A 21,488-nucleotide genomic window follows, 5' to 3' on the forward strand; every position below is an offset into this window, starting at 1 on the left:
AAAGAAACTTACTAAGCAAAGAGAGCAAAAGAGAACACTCAGTATAGGGAACAGCATAGGCAAATGCATAGAGATAAAAACAAATAAGAAAACAAAAAAACAAAAAGTGTATTTTCAGAATCCAAATAGATGTCTGGTACTTTCAGAAGTATCCACTGTATCAGTGGATACAGATAATATGGGATAAAGGCAGATGGGAAGGGTAGTACCAGATAGTAGACAATAATGAATACAAAAAAAGAAAAAAAATTACCTTTATTTAGTATATAATAAGATTTGGGGGCAATGTATTAACCAAATTTGTGCAGTTTATATATATACAGTTTATATATATGGACACATACACAAAATTTTATATATATATAATATATATATGTGTGTCACTAATTGAGAAAAAATTGCTGTAAAACTGGAAAGCAATTAGGTAGAAACTAGACTTAAAGAAACATGTCACAATATATACTAAGATAAAATCAAAATAGGTATATAATTTAGTCATAAAGTGTGGTATCAAAAGGAAATTTGGGAAGAATGGAAAATTTCCCTTATTTGAATAAGAGAAGCATTGTTCATTGGAAATTTAGTATGTACTTTGTCATAGAAACAGTTATTACGGGTGCTAAAGTTTTCAAGTCAGTCTGTAAATCAAGCAAACCATAATTAACTAATTATATATCTGAAACAGCCTAAAAATGGTATAGACATTATTTCTTTAGATAAAGGCATTTCCATTTCTGATTTTAAAGGTCAGAATATCTCTTTATATTTATTCTACATCCCATCATATCACTATTTACTACTACTCTTTACTAATAGTAAATAATATTTACTAAAAAGTATTACTACTACTACTATTACTATGATCACTGCAATCACCATGAGTGTCTTTACTACCACAACCACTACCACCATCATTATACCTACTACTTTTATATCTATTACTTTTCCTCCTTTCGCTCCTTTTTCCTCATCTCATTTTTTTTCTTCATTCTCATTCCCCTTTGTCACTGATAATACTGGGAAGTAGAGTATTTAAGAAAAAAAGGTGATATCTCATCAATAGCAAGATTGTGTGTTAAACTATGATAGACTTAGCTCTTCTCAGCAATTCAGTGATCCAAGTCAATTCCAATAAACTTTGAATCGAAAATGCCATCCACATCTGGAGAGAGAACTATGGAGACTGAATGCCAATTGAAGCATACTGTTTTAACCTTTTTTTTTCTTTTTTCTTTCTCATGTTTTTTCCTTTTATTTTATTTTGATTTTTCTCTCCCAACATGACTCATATGGAGATATGTATATGTATAATCTAAAAAAAAAAAGTTGTTTTTTTTAAAAGGTGATGTCTAGGATTATCAGAGGAAGAAATGGTGGCATGTAGAATTTTCCTCTTCTTTTCTTTCCTTCTTTTCTTTCTTTCCTTCTAGTTATCATCAATTCCCTCACCATAGATACTTTGTTATCTCTTTTCCTTATTGCTGCTGAATTCTGAAATGAGGAGTTAAGTGGAGATTAGGACCAGAGTAGGAGAATGTATAATGATTCTAGTAGGAAGAAGAGAAAAAAAGGGGTACAAAATCCCTTGTAGTAGAGATAATGATTTGGATATGCCATCTGTTAGCATATAAACCAAGTAGACCTGTCAGAGTTTGACAATTTTGACATCTTAAGTATTATTCATACAATTATTTTAAATCTTTTTTCTGTGTTGATAACATTTCTTGCAATAATTATGCCACCATCAAAAATAGATTTTTAGACAATGGACCTATGTTCATAGAATAATTTTGCAATTATTGTAGTGAAATTAAAATTTGTGTAATGGGCTATCCCTATAAAAAGCAGATAATTTCTTTACAATGATCTACTCTTGATATTATCTTTATAGTATGGCTCTAAAATTTTATTGCAGCTTGATGAACTTAACATGCATCATTTGGAAAACCTTCAATTTAATTTTACTTGTATCATCAAGCCTCTTGGGGTTGATTTTTTTGTCTGGTGGTTACTCTCCTTGAATTGTACTACACTGAAGATTCAATATGATTTTATGATATGTTTGTATATATGCCTGTATGAATATATATTTGTATTTATTTCTAGGGCTTATGCTGCTACTGACAACACTATTTTGTCTTTCAGTGAAAAAAGCAATTGAGCTGAAGTCAAGAGGAGTCAAGATGCTGCCCAACAAGGACAATAATCATAAAAATTCTGTCTGTAAGTCCTATTTTTTATGTGAATGTAAATATTTGTTAAAAATAAGAGATCAAGAGAATGTGACATTTAAAGAGGAGAAAACATTTATGTTCTTTTTTCTGTTTTGTCTTTTCTCAATATTTCCTTTTATAAGTGTTTTTTTTCTAGGAAAACAAGGAACACTAGGTACTATGTGGGCAAATAAAAATTTTCTCTCACTCTGCTGGATGTATTGTTCCTTTTATTATTTCTCTAATTCATGGTCAATTTAAGTGTCACAGTTAGTCTTTAGAAGCAGATAATTTATATCAATTTTTGAGGACTTCTGTTTCTTTGACTAGCATACATCCTTACTCAGAGATAATCTGAAAATCTCAATTTTAAACTACCTGTTAGGATATTGTATCTAACATGTCTTATAAATGTAGAGATTCACAAGGTTTAAAGAATGAACAGGTTTATTATATATATATATATATATATATATATATATATATATATATAAGATTTGTATTAGAACCCCTAAAAGTAGTACTATCAGAGAAAGGGAAAAGGTATCTATCACCTAAAATAATGGCAGTCACTTATGCTTCACAATGAATATACATAGTAGATATGTTGCTTTTTGGAGCTATTAGGTGGCAGCTATCACATTACTCACATTACTGTAGGTGGCAACCATCACATTATTCAACCTCAACTCTTTCAATAATTCCTTTCTAGCTGTTACCTCAGTCCAATAATCTTGGACAAAAGCCTTCCCTCATAAATAAGGACAGGACTAATACTAAAGCTCCTTTTGAGGAGTCTTAGGCACTTTCTTTCCCAAACTGCTGCAATCAAATTTGTTCCATTGCACAAGTGAACATTGCTCTTTGTTTTCTCTGTAAATTAAATTCTTCATACCTCTTACTTCCCCAGCTATACTTTGCAATCAGAAGCACAACCTTTTTAGTACTTGATTCTTTTGAGACCCATACTTTGGGATGTTTTTCTCTTCACATTCTCCTATAACTTCCTGGGATTACAAAATCTGGGGTTTAGTATCATCCAATTTCACACATCTTTCCATGATATCTTGGATAATGAAATGGGCAGGGAGGATGATTGGAGAATAAAAAGGAATAACAGTGTGATGCTTGTAGAAAGAATAATACATTTGATATTATAGGACTTTTGAAAGCAGAGAGGATCTCATTTTTTAATAGTTGTATCCCTAGCACTTAGGACAGGGTCTATAATATAATAAGTTCATAATCAATGCTTTAATAGTCATTCATTTGTAGTGGATATAGGGATAGTCCTGAAATCAAAAATACCAAGATTCAAATCTTGCCTCTGATGCATACTGACTAAGTGAATATAGGCAAATCCTTTAAACTCCCAGAGTTGCTCTAAGCAATTCTCTAAGAAAATAAGTTGTGGACTTGTTGATCTTTATCAGTTGAGGGATTTTCTGTACATACCAGAAATTATTATACTGGATATCTCTTTCCCCTATTAAAAAATAAATGTAAAATTTGTCAATTTTCTGGGTCTGAATTGAATATTCAGATTAATTTTATTTGACAGATCTATATTTTTTAGTGATTTGCAGCATTTGATCAAAGTCTTTTTTAATGATCTTTTGGGAACTCACTCTTGGTCATATATCATAGGGTTAAAGAATTGGAGCAGAAAGTGAGAGCCAATCTAGAGGTCTGGAGATTTGTTCAGTCGTTTCAGTTGTGCCCAATATTTTGTGCTTCTGTTGGGGATTTTCTTGGGAAAGAGATTAAAGTGCTTTACCATTTCTTCTCCAGTTCCAGTTGAAGCACAAAGGGTAAGGTGACTTGTCCAGACTCACATGGCTAGTTAAATGTCTAAAGTCAGATTTGAATTCAGAAAGAGGAATCTTCCTGACGACAGGCCCTATACTCTATTTCTGTATTACTCCTGGAGGGATTTAATTAAGATTTATGCAGCATTTTACAGATAATAAGTCTAAGAAGAGCAATTCATACCCAAAGCTTTAGACGCTTGAGTCCTTGGTATTTCCACTGTATCTTAATGTATCTTATAGTAATAGAAATTCCCTGAATATCTTGATTTACAAGCTATGAGAGATAATTTATTTCTGAACAACAAATAAAGCTATCAAGGGTATTATTGCTTATATTTTTAAAGTATGGTTTGCTTGAACAATAGTAATAGAGGGCTATTGGAAATATTGTTATAGATTAGGCATTTTTATTACTTTCTGTGCTGGACTTCTGGAATCAAGTGCTCTAGAGCTAACAATAGAGTAGATTTTGGCAGCAGGAAAAAAAAATAACAGCCCCATTAACTTCTAACAGTTGTGTAAAGCTTTAATAAAACATGCAGGATAATTATGCAATCTACTTTTCTCCCCTTATCATAAAATAGAATAATGTAGAGTTGTACAATTGTTACAGATCCTTGCTTTCTCAAAACAGATCCACCCCTGTACAATAGAAATAAGCTAGGTTGTATGAACTGCTTCATAAATCAGGTTAGTAAATTATGCTTGCAGTTTCTAAATAGGCCTTTGTCACTGCAGGAGCTAAAATATCTTATAAAATGCTATGCAAAAAGCTTGCTGTGAAGAGACTGACTGTCTAAATATATTGAGGAAAAAAACATCACTTGTAATGAAGAGCAAAACAAGGTGGTTCATTAAAAAAAACAGTATTTACATATATAATTTCTAAAATAGTGAGAAGAACGGAAAATATAAAACAAGGCATAATCTGATTAAATTATAGATAGTTAAACTGAATTATAATCCAGCTAGAAAATGGAACTACTGTTTAGATAGTTTGGGTGTATGATTAGACAGCGAAATTGATTCTCCAAAGTGAACATCTCATATTGTAAACAAAATGGAAAATGAATTGTGTTCAATCCAAAAGCAATGCTCAGCAACCTATAGAAGCATGTTTGAGTATTCAATGGCATCATAAAACTGTTTATTTACAATATTGAGTTTTAAAATTCTCAATCTACATTTTTAGTATTTCTTGAATTGTGTTAGCAAACAAAAAGTGCAATACAAATACAGTACATATATAGTAATTATGTGTATGTATTCATTGTAGAGAAACTGCATATAAGAGTTAGAAAGAACCATAGAAGTCAATAACAAATTAAAGTAAATTCATTATTTTATAGATTACTTTATAGAACTATAAAACACACTTCTTTTATTTAAAAAAAATCTCCTAGGTAAGACTACTAGCCATCCTACCCATATCAAAATTAAGTTGAAAAAAATGGAGTTGTTAGGTACAGAAACCTACAGTTCTTACTCTACTACTTTGATAATTCTATAGGTTTATTATCTAGAATTGTGAGGGTAAAGGAGAGAAGTTATAAACCTCCAGAGATTATTAATTTGAATAGAGTTGGCAAATTAAATATCCATGAAAATAAAAAGGAGAAAAATTTCAATCATAAATATAGGAGTAGAAAGTTGCTTGGCTTCTTTTTCTCATGGTGAGGTAACCCACCATCTTCTATCAAGTACTAGCTTTGTCCCTTCCCTAGCCCTTCCCCCAGCACATATATACATATTGGTGAATTTGTTTAATTAAGTCCTAGTTCCATTTAAACTCTTAGAATCAATTATCTTTTACAAAGGATATTTATTTCAAAGATAAAATATATATATATATATATATATATATATATATATATTTTTTTTTTTTTTTTTTTTTTCCGCAACATTCTGGGATCATATTTTCCCTTATATTACCTGGGTTTTGGAGAAGAATAAGCTTAGAATTTAGCTTAATTCCTACACAGCACCAAGTTTACAGTTGGAGGTGACATGTCTACTGGATGAATCCATCTCTCAGCTTTTACTGAGTTGTTAAAGGTCACTCTTTCAGGCATTAATGCTCCACTAACTCAGCAACTCAGACGCTGGACATGGAATACCAGAGTGCCTTTTTGACCTTTTGAATTCTCAAAGTCAGAGTCTTTCATGTCCACCATTTGAAAGAGGAAAGAACAAATACAGAGCCCAAAGACTGAGGCCATTTTATAGTACCATATGGTGTGAAAGGGCAGAAGACTCCATGACTTTCCCCCTTTATAGCCTCATTTCTCACCAGAATAAGTAAGCAAAGGAGATTCTTTAGAAATATTTCTGCTGATAATTTCAGAGAATGCTTTTATAGGCGAGCATGTAATTCTTTATCAGTAGAACTCCTCTTAAGACATAGTCACAAGAAAGGTTCAAATAGAAAAGTAGATATTTTATTATGAATGGACTGAACATTCAGTCCAACATTAGGAACCAAAATTGGATTCTGCTTTGGAAAAGAAAAAAAGAAAGATAGATATTGACTAGGTTGATAAAAAGTACATTTAACAAATACTGATAATCAATGGAAGATATTAAAATCTATGTCAAATAAAGAGTATTATTTAGTGTAATTAAAAGTATCTTATTTAATCTAATTAACATGTTAGCACAAATTATAGATAACATTAAGGATTCCATATTTGAAAATATAGGGCAGAATGGATAATAACAATGAAAACTTTGGGGAAGCTAAGGAATAATTATATAATTGCTTCAAAACTAGCCATTTGAATTAAAACACAATTTGAAAAAAAAATATGATCCCTGTGAACAATTTCTGATGTCCACATTAATAGATAAATTTGAATTTAGTTGAACAGTGAATTGTCCTGTGTAATTACGAATACAGCTTTACTTAATGGCGTAAAAGGGGAAATAAAGATAAAGTATTATTATGTAAATAGTATTAGTGATTCTACTGAGTGAGATAATCCTTTTAAATTAGCATAAAATAGAAGATTTTATTGCTATTCCTTCCTATTAAATCCATTGTTGGATTATCAATGAGAAGTATATCAGTAGAAACACATCAGTGAAAAATATATTAGAAATATGTGCTCTCAGGATTAATCTATAATCCTGAGTAGAAATAGTAGTTACCCTCAAAAAGACCTTTTATTGTTATTACTGGTCATCTAGAAGACCTACTATGTTCACTATAATTGTATGTGTCCTCTCTTGTCTTGAGTGAAACATCATAAAGAAAGCTAGGCACTGGTATAATTGTTGTGCCACAGTTCTCTTTTTAGTGTCCTGCCTCAGTTTCCCTAATTGTTCTGCCTTAGTTTCCCTAAATTGTTCTGCCTCAGTTTTTCTGGTTGCAACCCTCCTATTCTGCCCATTAGAACTGAGATATTAGGGTTGTGGAGATCTAACATTCCAGAAGATAAGACTCCAGATGTCCTTTTTCAGATACCTAATTGGCTTTGTTTATAACTCTAAGTTTCAGATTTTCTGGCTCTAAACTAGACACTACTTAACTCCCAATTTGTAAGAATTTATGCTCCTACATAATAGGCATTGTGCTAAGTGATAGAGATACAAACAGCACCACCACCAACAAAGATATTTCTTGTCTTCAAGGAGCTTACAATCTAGTAAAGGCACCAAAGTAACTAGGGCAGACATATATTCTTTTTTTTTTTTTTTTTTTTTTTGGCTTTTAAATTTCAATTTTTATTCATTTATGACATTAATTGAAAAGTTGTTAAATCCAAATTCTTTATCTCCAGACTCTTCCTCTTCCACTGAAAAGTTAAGGTATATGAGGATAATTATATACTTCTGAAATCATGTAAGGTATATAGATAGATAGATTCTGGATGATTTCACATGTATAATTGTAATGTTCTTTCTCTAAGACGTAATGTTCTCTGGGAGCAGGTTTCTTGGGGGGTTTCTGGGAGCAGCCTTCCTTTCAGTTCAGTATAATCACCCCAAATGCAGCAAGGAGGTAAAAGTCCAAATCCTTTATTTTTTCCTTCAAGTCTTTTTGTTTGTTTGTTTGTTTGTTTTGTTGTTTTTATTTTTTTTCTTTAATAGCCTTTTATTTACAGGTTATATGTATGGGTAACTTTACAGCATTAACAATTGCCAAACCTCTTGTTCCAATTTTTTACCTCTTACCCCCTTCCCCCTCCCCCAGATGGCAGGATGACCAGTAGATGTTAAATATATTAAAATATAAATTAGATACACAATAAGTATACATGACCAAACCGTTATTTTGCTGTACAAAAAGAATCAGACTCTGAAATATTGTACAATTAGCTTGTGAAGGAAATCAAAAATGCAGGTGGACATAAATATAGGGATTGGGAATTCAATGTAATGGTTTTTACAGACATATATTCATAGAATTAAAAATAAACAGAACAACTTGTAGGAAATGAAGAGTTGTCAAGAAATTCTGAGTCCTTTATAACGATAGGATATGGAAATCCTCACTATTCAAAATTTAAGGCATACTTAGGCTATGTTTTTAGGCTACAATCTGCATATTGTCTTTTTAATGTCACTGAAAATGATGAATGTAATTGATGACTGAAATTCTATTTCCTCTTCAAAGTTTAAGGAAATGATGTATTCTGTAAATCAGTAATCATTCCCAGTGACCATATGACTAATTTAAAATCTACTTTACATTAAATAATCGGAACTGAAGTCATGTTATACAGTGGACAGAGTTCTGGGCTTCGAAATAATGAAACAAACACTGATTCTTTAGTCAGGGGATGCATATTCAAATCCTATCTCTGATACTTGCTACTGATGTGAGTTTAGGCAAGTTCTTTAATCTTCTCCTGAGCCTCATTTTTCTCATCTAAAAAGTATGGAAGTTGGATTAGATGGTCTCTCAGATAAGGTCTCTTCAAATTCCAAATGAATTAGTCCTAGGATGCTATAGTCATAAGGAAAGTCAGTCTCTCTCTGTCTTAGTTTCCTCATCTAAAAAATGAGTGTACTGCTCAAGTTGGCCTCCAACATTGCTTCCATCTTTAGACCTAAAATCCTATGACTGAAATTGTATTCCTGATACTAAAGAGGCTTATAAATATGCATGTGTCAGTTAACTCTGCTGTGACCCATGCCAATTATAAAGACAACAAAGTATTAATGAATTGTATATTACTAGAGAAAATGTTTATCCAGATGAAATCACAGAGACCAAAGGATCTATTTTTATACTTCCTTGTGTATAATACTAGGAACCATCTAGTTCAAACCACACCTGAACAACAGTCCCTTCTACAATGTATCAATTATGAAGTTGTCTAGTCTTTGCTTTAAGATTGCTAGTAGGAGTGAATCCACTACCTCTCTAGGCAATCCATTCAATTTTTGGACAATTCTAATGATTAAAAAGGTTTTTTTTTTCCTATTTCATCTTGTTATAATATGCCTAAATTTGCATTTTTTTAACTTCCTCCTATTACACCTAAATATTCCTTCTGTACTGAGACCTCTCTTTGACATAGCAGTTTTTTTTTAATTCTTAAAGTATTATAGCTTTGTTTATAAATTGATGTGGTAGTATAGGCTTGAGGTGGATTGTAAACACATTACTAAAGGCTAGGCAATATGAATTCTAATTTTATCATGACAATCATTCTCTACTTCTATTCAAAATTCCCAATTCCTTCAAATAATCCTCTATTTTGTATTCATATTTCCCATTCTTAACATGAGAAATATGTGGGTATATCTGTATTTTATACGTGATTATTAAATATATATTGGATTTGATATGGCAGGATCACATGCAAGCCTTTACTAACCTGGTTACCCACTTCTGGTTGCTTATCAATGCCCCCCTTCTACATGGCATCCAAAAAAGCATATATTATTGAAGATGGGAGTATAAATTTATATCTATATGATCTTCTCTACAATTCTTGAGTTTGACCTCTAGTAAAACCTCAAACCTTCAGATTTAGGATGATTTTTAACCTCCAGATATAGACTTACTTTTCTTATCTATACAATGGGATTAGATTAATTTAATTCAGAAGGGATTTATAATGTTTACTTAATTTAACCACCAAAATTATCCACTAATTTCACTCATCAGTTTAAATAAATTAGCATGCTAATTGGATTAAAGGTGATAACTTAATTATACCAAATGATTATACTTATTTGATATACTACTTAAACCATCATATCCTATGAGGTCTTTTAATATTTTAATAAAAAGAGAGCAGATGGAAAGAAATATAAAGAGATGTACGATTTAAAACATTTTATATGCATGTGAAAATATGTGACAAATCAAGGAGATTAAGATAAAAATTGAATAATTAAAGTGTTTCTGAAGTGCAAAGTTCCATGTTATAGAAGTGAAAATCATTACAAGTATTAGTAGGCGATTTAAAGAGAACATTGATTTATTATTACATGTAAACTTAAGTTGAATAAAATGTAAAAATGTATCATTTCCTCCAAAAAAATGTCCTGTGGCTCCTGTGATTAAATATGTGGTGATTTTTTCACAAATCACTAGTAATTCCTTTACTAGTACAATGAGGGTTTGCTTCATATGCAGACCCCATTAGCTCCCTAAAATGGCATCTTCATATGGATAATACTAGGGAATTTCTTATGGGAGAAGCCTGATATCAGTCAGGGAAATGCATAGAGGCACTAGGGGAAGCCTACACACTCCATAACTAGTTGGCTAATCACATATTGAAGAAAAGGCTTTCTTGCTGACTTTTCAAAGCTTTTCAAAAACTCTCAACAGCTTCAGCTGTGATAGCTTTGTGTCCTTTACTTTGGTGGAAACTTGACATCTCCTTCCCTCAATATCCCACTCAAGGAATTAAATGGAAAGAGTGTAGTCTTTTTTCTTAGGAGTTCTGAAAGGTTTTGAGCAAGTATTTGAACAAACTTAAATACAAGCCATAAGTTGGGAATCTTCTTATCCACCCCAGTACTGATACCTTGGGTCATAAAGAATATTTCCAGCAGTGACCTTTGGGAGTCCAACCCAGCAAAGGATTCATCCAACAATTCTGGAATTTTTGTACATGTACTTGGTGGGCTTAATTCCATCAAGACATTGAAAATAATTATGAATCTAATTCCTGTCATTCCCTAACACCCATAGGGGGATTATATCCCTGAGATGTTGAAGGAAATGTTTGTATTTTATTCATTCTATATCTTTGAAATAAATATTCTTTTGTAAAATTTACTTGATATTAAAAGGTTAAATGAAACAGGGTCCTAAATTAGAGAGAACACACCCAGAGAGGTATCAAGTTGATGGCAAAGATAGACATAGTCCAGAGCCTTATGACATAGTCATAAGCCTTGCTTTGAGAGAGTGAGGTCAGAATCAACCATTTCATAATTGTAAAGAAAAATAAACTTCCCCTTTTACAGATAGCTTTTTTAAAAATGAAATATAATAGACATTTTCTTGAAATCCTACCTTTAGATTTTGTGATTTCAGATATTCCCAAGAACTTTATTTAAAGGTTTCCTAGAGATTTCATTGTAAAGTGAACAATCCTGGTGTAAAATGAGAAATGACCACTAATTTGTCTGTTAAAAATGAATAATAAAAAAAAAGATTTATTAAGTAGTTAAATGTGCAAAACATTGTGCTAAACACTGGGTCTCTAAATAATAAAGCAAGATCGTTCTTGAGAGCACTCAAGGAGATCACATTAGACCAGCTTTTTTACAATAGAGCAAAAATTACAACACTTTCTAAAAATAGAGGTCAAATGGCTTTTATTAACTTAAATGACTTTGACATATCAACTCCCAACATCCTTACAAATGTAAAATGCTTTCTGTTCCTTATAACTGCAACCTAAATTTAACCCCAATAAAGTAAGGACTTAGAATACATTTTTAGGCCATAGTGATAGGTATAATCTTATTTTTACTCTAAATTGATATTCATTTTAAATGCATAGGAACAGACATCCGATTCTAGAATGGACCTCAGAGGCCATGTCTCTCATTTTATAGGTGATAAGACTGAACCATTGAGGCTAAGTAACTCTTTCAAGATAACATAAATGCTAAGTGACCAAACTTGATTGGTCAATTACTTTTTAAAAACTTTTCTCTCAAATCATCCTCACCCATTTCTCAGTACTTTCACTTCGTCTAATACTTTACATTTTTAAAAATCCTTTCACATATATGACTTAATAAGAGTTTAACAACAAATATGTTTGGTAAGTTGGATAACTGTTATTCTCTTTTCCCATATGAAAAAACTAGGGAAAGGCAGCATTGTATAGTAGAAAGCATGTTGACTTTTAAGTTAGAAGACCTGTGTTTGAATGCTGATTCTGTGCTTTTCACTTAATCTCAAAAAATTCAGTTCCCTTATTTGATTATTCAAACAATACTACTTCTAAACTCTCTTTTAACTCCAAGTTAATAATGTCATTACTTGTTGAGAGTCCCACACGATGCTGTGTTGATAAATGTTTCATAAATGACTCTTCAAAAAAGATGTATTACTTACCCATTTTAAAATGTAATCAAGTTTTTGAAAATTTGCCCATTATTTGCCACTCCACAAAACAATATATCAAACCATGATTAGTAGCATTTGCTGATTTCTAAGATGAAAAATTTTACATTGAGACTGTAATGAGAAAAAATGAGAGAGAAACACAAAGAGATGAGGGAGGTAGAGGTAAGTTTTCCTAGACATAATTAGTAAGAGTAACGTTTTGCTTACACTATGAATGTGGTCTACCAAAATCTTATGAATCATTTAAAGTGATGAAGTCCTACTAAGAAGAAATGGAACTTCTAATAAATATTAAACTGTATAATCGCACAAATCACTTTACTTAAGTTTCCTCATTTGAGGAAATAAGGAGACAAGGCAACATGATCTCCGAGGCCCCCTCTAGATCTAAAATTATGACTGTAATTTAATGGCATTCAACTTTATCTCCATAGAATGAACTAAGATTTTTTTTTTCCTTACAAAATATGTACTGTAAAAATGAATGGGCAGAGATTGCCAATTTTAAAATGTCGTAATAGAAATTTGCTAGCCTAGAGATTTTCTATAATATGATTCATCCTTATTATTAAAGATGCTTTAATAGAAAGAAAATTAGGATATTTTCCACTGACCTTCCACAAATCAGTTCACCTTTCAATTATTGTGGAGTTGTTTTTTTTTAACCTATAAAATATAGAAGTCAGAATAGATGACTCCTAAGTTTCTTTTTAGTTCTTGACAATTCTATGGATTTCTTGTTCTTGTGCATCCGTGGTTCGACACTATGTTGTTTATTATTTGAAGTTGTAATGTGCAGATTTTATCATGTTATTCAAAAAAAAGTAAAAAAAAAAAAAACAACTTTTTTTGTGGATCAGCTTTACATAATGCATAGAAAATAAAATCTTTAGCTTGGAACGGTGGGGAGGGTGTGTGTAGCTCTTTGCAATCTGGCTCCTGACTACCTTCCTAGCCTTATTTCATATTCCACAGAGCAATAAAACTGGACTACTGATTGTTTTGTAACTTATCCAGCATTCTTCTATCTCTGTGTACTTGTGTGGGACACCTCCCATCATATCTGAAATCAATTCCTTCAGCATCTCTGCCATTCATTATTTTTCCTTCTTTCAAATACAAAGTTACATTCCATCTCTTCCATGAAGCTTTCTCTCTTCTGAACAGCTAGAGTTCTCCCTGAATGTCCCATCCTTCTCCACTTGACATTTCTGTCATACTTAATGCTTTCTAACTTATAATTATTAGTTACTTCACATTAATATTTTCCCTATCACAGTTTCTAAATATTATTAGTTGGCATAAGAAATCAAATGGGAATTTTGAGGAAATTTTATGGAAACTATAGACAACACATAAAGGTCTGTAAATGACATAGAAAAAGTTTAGAAATTCAGAAATGCAAAAAATGCATGTATAAAATCTTAACAAATCTTAACATTGATCTACATAGAGCTTAGAACTAAATAATTTGCCCAAATTTTACCATAAGGTACTGTAACAACCCAATGAAAGAAAAAAGGAAAAAAAAAAAAAAAAAGACTTCTCTAATGCAAAGGAAGGGCCAAACACGAATAGTTCCAAATCAAGAGTGGCTTCTATCTCTTTATTCCTACCACTTTGCAGAGTGCTGCACCCAGAGTGAGTGTTTAATCATTATTCCAGAATCTAAAAGACATTAAGACATCATTATACCCTTGTTTTCCTTCTAACATAGTTGGGCAAAATGAATTCCAGGAAAAGGCCCACGTGACCATAACTTTTCTAGGGTTCATTTTTCTGATTGCTAAAATGAGGAAGTTGGAATAGATAACCTCTAAGATCATTGGTACCTCTAAATCTAATGTCCTATTATCCTTTGATAGCAATATAGTGAGACTCAAATGTATTTTTTTAAATATAGCATCAAAAACAAACCATATGCCAACAATCTCATTAGATAAAATGAGAAAAGTAAAACTTCACATCCTGAGGATTTTAAACATAAATTGTTTGTTGTCCACAAAAAACAAGAGTACCAACTTTATTGATTTACTCTTAACCTTAATGATTTCAGTGTGTGTACAGGAGTATAAGCTGATTAAATTCTAGTTCTCCAGGAAAAGGTCATGGTCTTCTCTTTCTAGAAGCAGCAGAAACAGATTTTCCTTTTTGGGGGGAGGGCTAAAATGGAGCTTTGCAATCATACCTCACTTTAGTTATGTATAGAACCAAGATTTTAACTCTCTGGATATTCCCTCCTTGGCAGAAGGAGAGGACAGAAGGGTGTAGATTACCTATTCATTATGTGCAAGAAGTTACAGCCCAGGTGCAAATTAAAAGTGTCAGCCTGGTCAATAAAAAGACATTTGAGGACTTCTGATCTTGCACTGAAGTGTGTTTGAGGGAAAGGGCCCCTCCATTACTTTTCCCCAAAGGAGTGCTGGAAATAAAAGAAGAAAAGAGATAAAATTAGGCTTGATATAATAGAAAGCTTCATTACAATTTGAACTATCTAAAAATACATCTGCTTAGCTTGGAATATAATGGATTATTTCTTATTAGAGATTTTTAGGTAAAAACTAGATGATCACTTATGAGAACAGATTGCAGGAAGGAATCTTTTACATATGTGAGTTGGACTTTTTTCCAAACCCGAAATTTAACAATTTTGTGAACCTGAGACTATCTTCCCCATCTATAGAAATGAGATATTTAATGCAATTACTTCAAAGATTTATTGTGATGTTAAAATGAGATAATCAATGTAAAATATTTTGCCAACTTTTAAGAGCTGTGCAAATGTTACTTCATATCTGGCTCTTCTTTTGGATTTTTTTTCTTCTGAAAATTATGGATTCTCTCTACTGTGATTCTTCCCATATTTTGGCTGTCACTCACCATGGTGTCTGGCATGGTATGTCTGCTTGAATAGTTTCTTTTCCCCCACCCTCTTTTCAGTTTTAGATCCTTCTGATCATCTTTGAAAGATTCTGAATAAATAAAGTTTTTAATCCTCAGTGGAGAGTGGTTATGAAACATAAATTGGAAAAAAAAAAACAATGATTGGTTAGGTAATATTGATAAAAATATTTCTAATAAATAAAATATTCATTCTTTTAATTTCCCCTGAACTTCTTCATTTGTTCACCCAGTCATTTTAGATTTGGCAGATAAGTTACCTTACCCATACTACTATATAATTGGATCATGTTAACTGCTTTGTCTAAAGCTTTGGCTGGTGTCATAGGATCTTATGAGTCAGATCTTTAAGATCTTTAGAGACCGTTTGCATCTCAGTTCTTTCATTTTGAAGATGGAAAAAACTAAACACTACAGAAGGTAAGTGACCTACACAAAGACTTCATCAAGAAATATTTGAGGGGACTAAAATTTATTTCCTGAATTCTGTATTAGAGTCTTTTATTTTAAAGATCAGTTGAGAATTTTATTTTTAACATGTATTATCTTCCACAGAAAGTCTGATCACTTTCATAAGATCACAAATAGCAAATGCATTTCTTATCCTTGAAGATTTACAGGACAGTTAAAATAATATATATTAAAAACCTTTAGACAATAAATGAAAAAAAGACAATATAACTGAGAAGTAATGAAAGGATAATTTATTCTGCTTTGTTGAGAGATGATTTCTTTCTTAAAAGTAATTTATTGAAATTCAACTTTTAAAAATTTGTGATTTTTGTATCTTATTCAATGACAAATCCATCAAAGAAGTCTATTAGCATGTTAGAGCAAAGGTTTAGATCAATAAATCTTGCTAATATATTGGATTAATTGGAGGCACAAGCAGGTTTCTGTTTAATGATGATAAATGCAAACTTTTCAACAAGAAGCAAACTATAACTGTAGAATGAGTTAGCATTATTTTATACTCTATAATGAACTTGTGATAGCAGGTCAATAAGAGCCATAACTTTAATACTCAAAGTACAGCATGAACAAAACTCCTCTTAGATGTAAACAAGAGTAGAAGATACAGAATCTCAATTATGAGTAATTAAAGTTGACATATATTGATCTAAAATAATTTAGGAAACCCTCAAATTCTACCTTTTAGTTTTCCCTCAATCAATACCTGATATTATCTGAAATTACACTCAGTCGTTCTTTTGCTTTAAGAATGGTCTTCTACTTGATTTCCCTTAAAAAAAAAGAATTTTGTCTGTAATTCTCCTGTTCATATTTGTCTGTGTAGTTACCTAGCCATACCTTGATGGTTCAATATTTCAAAGATCTCTAATAGATCTTTTCATTTAGGTACTCCCTAAATGTATTTCATACATTTTCATTCATTCATATTTCATTCATACATGAAATACCTTTTCATTTAGGTACTCCCTTAAAGAATAAATAGCTTAGTCTCTCTTTAATTTAATAGATGGTTTTTGAGAGCTGTTGCATTCCCAAAATTCATCTCTCTCCATCCAGTTGACATACTTTTACAAATCTTGGAAGTCTGCTTTTCAGCCAATAGATGCATAGTCCATTACTAGGTTAACAGTTGAAGTTTGTCTGACTAGTAAACATAAAGAGCGAGGGTTTAATCCCAATCCCAAATTGGAGTTTTTTTGTTGTTGTTATTGTTGTTTTTTTATTCTAAATTAGGTATTCTTCCCATTCCTCTAAGTTTTCTATTTTATCATTTTCCCCAGACCTGGACTTCACAAAATATTTACTTCATAGAATGTTTCTGTCTATATGTAATAATGATCAGAACTTTATTCCAATATTGTACTAAGAAAATACTAGTCCTTGCCTCATCTCCAAATTAAATGATCTATAAATAATTTTAAAATATTTTATACAAAAACATTGAAAATAATTTAAAGGTAGTGATTTTTAGAGGAGGAAGGCATTTTAGAAATCCTAATTCTACTCCATTGTTTTATAGCTATTGACAGAAGTTTAGGATTGGAGATATGAAGTGATTTACCAATATCATGAATTTATTTTTGACAGAGTTGTAATTAGGATCTAGATTTACTAATTCCTACTTTGGTACTGTTCTCATTATAACACAGTCTCCCTAAAATTCAAAGGTTAAATGAATAGGAGTGGAGATAAAGCACATGAGACATTTAAAAATTATGTATATTTCAGAAAATAATAAGTGTATGCTTTATTTCTACTAGGAAAAACAACAAATTTGTTATGATGGGGAATTAATATGAAATAGTGAATGTACTAGATACACAATTAAAGGATATCACTTATATTGCCTAAGTGTGGAGTAGACGAAAACTTTAGCACACTCAGGAAGATATTCTTTGTAGATTTTCAAGAATAGGGCAGAGACCTTTTTTTCTCAATAGGATGATTAAGAATAGGACTAATTAAAATCATATATTTGTCGGGGTGCAAACTTTTCAATAAGAAACAAACTATAAATGTAGAGTCAGTTAAATCTATTTTATACTCTATAATGAACTTATTATGATAGCTAGTCAATAAGAGTCATAGTTTAATACTCAAAGTATAATATGAAAAAAACCTCCTAATTAATGTAAGCAAAAGTAGAAAATGTAGACCATAAAACTGAACGACACAAACAAGTAATATAGATCATTTTTCTCTAATCATCTGATTTTTAAATATTTAAAAATTAAACTTTTTATTTTTTATGGACAATTCTCCTACACTTTTTCTTGAATTCTGGACAAAATATCTCTTCTGATTCTAACATCCTATGAGTCTCAGTTAAGCTCTGTGTTCATATTTTTGAGCTTGAGATGAAAAAAAAAAAGTGTACTATGAGTAGAAGCCTGAGGGAGAAAAAAAAAAAAAGTTAAAAATCTTTTTCATGTGATGAATAGAAGAAACAGATGATAAAAAATATGATATGGACTTCTTATAGACAAATTGTATCAGGGGTCCTCAAACTTTTTAAATAGGGGTCCAGTTCATTGTCCCTCAGACTTTTGGAGGGCCAGACTATAGTAAAAACAAAATCTTTGTTTTGTGGGCCTTTAAATAAAGAAATTTCATAGCCCTGGGTGAGGGGGATAAATGTCCTCAGCTGCTGTATCTGGCCTGCGGGCTGTAGTTTTGAGGACCCCTGTTATGTAAATGATGGAAGCAAGATTCTATTTGTCATAACGTTTCTGATATTGAGGAAATATTTCTCACATAGATTTGATACAGTTGATAAAAGTCTTATTGGATTCTATTCATTGTTTTATAGCATTTTTCATGAGCTCCATATTTTTTAATTTTCATTCACTGACACCTTAACATATTTATCACTTTAATGACTACCTCACAAGCCTTTAAAACATCGTAGAATTACTGATTTCATTACTTCTTTGTTGCCCAAATAAAGAGGTCACAAAATTGATCCCCAATTATAGTTTATTTTATTAAAACAAAATAAAAATAATTGACTAAGCAAATCAAATAGGAACAGATAATTGTATCTACACCGATCAATATTAAGGAAACAAATTTCCTAATCAAATAGAAACTGTTTTGAGGATTGTTTATGCCTTAGGTATTGTGCCTTCCTCAAATGTCATATAACATTCAGTCAAAAAGGAGTTTTTCAAGGTAAATAAGGCTTATAAGTAAATATACATTCATAGAAAAAGAATCCTTTCAAAATTTGTAGACTTCCCTGGGGGATATTGAAGCAAGGGAATAACCTGAGGGATTTTTTTTTTTGGTAGATTTCTTGTCATGTAAATTCTGCCTGAGTTGCTCAGATTGTGTATCCTTGATGATAAACTCCAAACTCTTTTATTACTGGCTTTGGCAAAAAAAACTTTTTTATAGGCCAGGCAGGAATTTGGAGGTATGGTTCAGCATTTTAGAATGTTAACTTCAACATCTTAATGAAGAACTCATGCATAACAGTCTGACAATATCAATTCATGGCACTACTGCTGATGATGATACCCTCTGGCTCACTGATGAAGGAGAAATGAAAGGCTTTTTTATTCTGAAAGTTAGGTGAGAACAGTAGAAAAGGCATAAGCAGACAAAAGGGAAAACAGACATGAAGCAGCCCATGGCAAAAAGCAGAAGGAAATGGTGTCAATGTAAAGCATCTGACTGCTGACATATCTGACAAGCCTGCACATATAACAATACTGTTTTGAAATACTGGATAGGGGCAGTTAGATGGCTTAGTGGATAGAGAATTGGCCCTGAACTCAGGAGGACTTGAGTTCAAATCCAGCCTCAGACACTTAGTAATTACTAGCTGTGTGACCCTGGGCAAGTCTCATAACCCCAATTGCCTCAGCCAAAAGAAAACACACACACACACACACACACACACACACACACACACACACACTAGAAATATTGGATACAGGGTCTGAGGATCTGCATTCAAATCTTGAATCTTGACTATGATACTTCTTCCCTGTACAACTTTAGACGAGTCCCTTAAAAGTTTCTAACCTTTGATTTCTCCCGGTATGAAACTAGATAGTTGGACTATAAAATCTTGAAGGTTCCATTAGGTCTAAATCTATTATTTCGCTAGATCTATAGAAATCAAATTAGTGTATAGATTAAAGGATAATCCTAAGGAATGAATCAGTGTTGCTATATTTCAGGTGTGATGTTCCTATTGACAATGATGTAACTGATAATTTCCTACTAAGAGAAACCTCCTTTGAATTGTTATATTTATATTTGCAATAATCCAAGGTCTGATTTCCTGGACAGATTCTCTTTGGGACCAAGGTTGTGTCTTCAAAAATGCTATCTAGGATTAGTCTTGGAAATGGGATACAGTTATTTTTTTTCTATTCAAAAATTCCTGGTTCTCTGGAAGAGACTATCTTCCATCTTAGACTCTTATAACCAACGTCCTCAAGTTGAGGTTGGGAAAAGGATCCCAAAATTTTGGGGTCATAGACCAGTGTTCTGAGGTATCTCAAAAGAATTTGCAGGCTTGAACCAATTTTCTAGTCAAGGGGCAAAGTTTTATTGTAATTATAATGCCAGTTGGATCGGACTAAGTTCAAGAAGACAATAGCAGAGAGCCGGGAGCAAGAGAATAAATTTATAGGAAAAAGAGACCAGGAGCTTCATGTTACTTATTTGTAAATTTTATGGTTTACAAGTAGGTTTGAGGGGTAGTCTTATTCACTATTGAATCAGGAACTTGGTTATTAGTAACTAACAGATTACCTATCTGACAATCAATAATGTTAGTAGGACTATTCTAAGGCCAGAAGACTTTGAAATCATTGACAGACAGATTGTTAGAACAAGAACACTCTTAGGTCAGAGGGCTTCAGGATGATTAATGCATTTTCCCTAAAATCTAAGTGAAGAAATATTAGTACATTCCTAGGCCAGAGGACTTTTACAATCATTGACAGGTTGTCAGAACAATAGTACTCTTATGTCAGAGGACTTTAAGATTACTAATACATCTTCCCTAAAATCTAAGGGAAGAGGCACCTAGATGGTGCAGTAGATAGAGCACCAGCCCTGAAGTCAGGAGAATCTGAGTTCAAATTTGACTTCAGACACTTAGCACTTCCTAGCTGTGTGACCTGGGCAAGTCACTTAACCCTACCTCAACAAAAAATAAATAAATAAATAAAATATAAGGGAAGAAATATCATTATATTCCTCTATAATTATTGACAGACAGCACTATTAGAGCAAGAGCACTCTTAGGTCAGATTACACCACTTATAATATAAATAGACATTATTTTAGTCTTCCTTAGCTTGTTGATTAAGGAAGCCTTTTCTTGTGAAAACAAAGAATCAGAGAACTTAAATCACTTTCAGTTAAAGTCAGAATTAGGAATTGAACATGGGAAGACCACTGGATGGAATTATGGAAAAATGGCTGAATGAGAGGTCCTATCTAAGCAATGTTTCTTCCATCATTTCAAAATAGCAAGAACTATCTCAAACAAAGCAACAGAATAACAGGAGCCAATAG

The 21,488-nt window shown here is 31.9% G+C and overlaps 1 protein-coding gene across 2 annotated transcripts in view; it reads left to right on the forward strand.

Moving 5' to 3' along the window:
* Window positions 1–21,488, forward strand: part of CSMD1 (CUB and Sushi multiple domains 1) — a 2,563,917-nt gene that overhangs the window by 1,645,233 nt on the left and 897,196 nt on the right. For both annotated transcript variants that reach the window (XM_031949178.1, XM_031949179.1), the window contains exon 7: window positions 2,146–2,223. In XM_031949178.1, coding sequence (XP_031805038.1) covers window positions 2,146–2,223 — 78 coding nt within the window. The remainder of the gene's footprint in view (window positions 1–2,145; window positions 2,224–21,488) is intronic.

This window comes from Sarcophilus harrisii, chromosome 2 (genome assembly GCF_902635505.1).
Source record: "Sarcophilus harrisii chromosome 2, mSarHar1.11, whole genome shotgun sequence".
Taxonomy (NCBI): domain Eukaryota; kingdom Metazoa; phylum Chordata; class Mammalia; order Dasyuromorphia; family Dasyuridae; genus Sarcophilus; species Sarcophilus harrisii.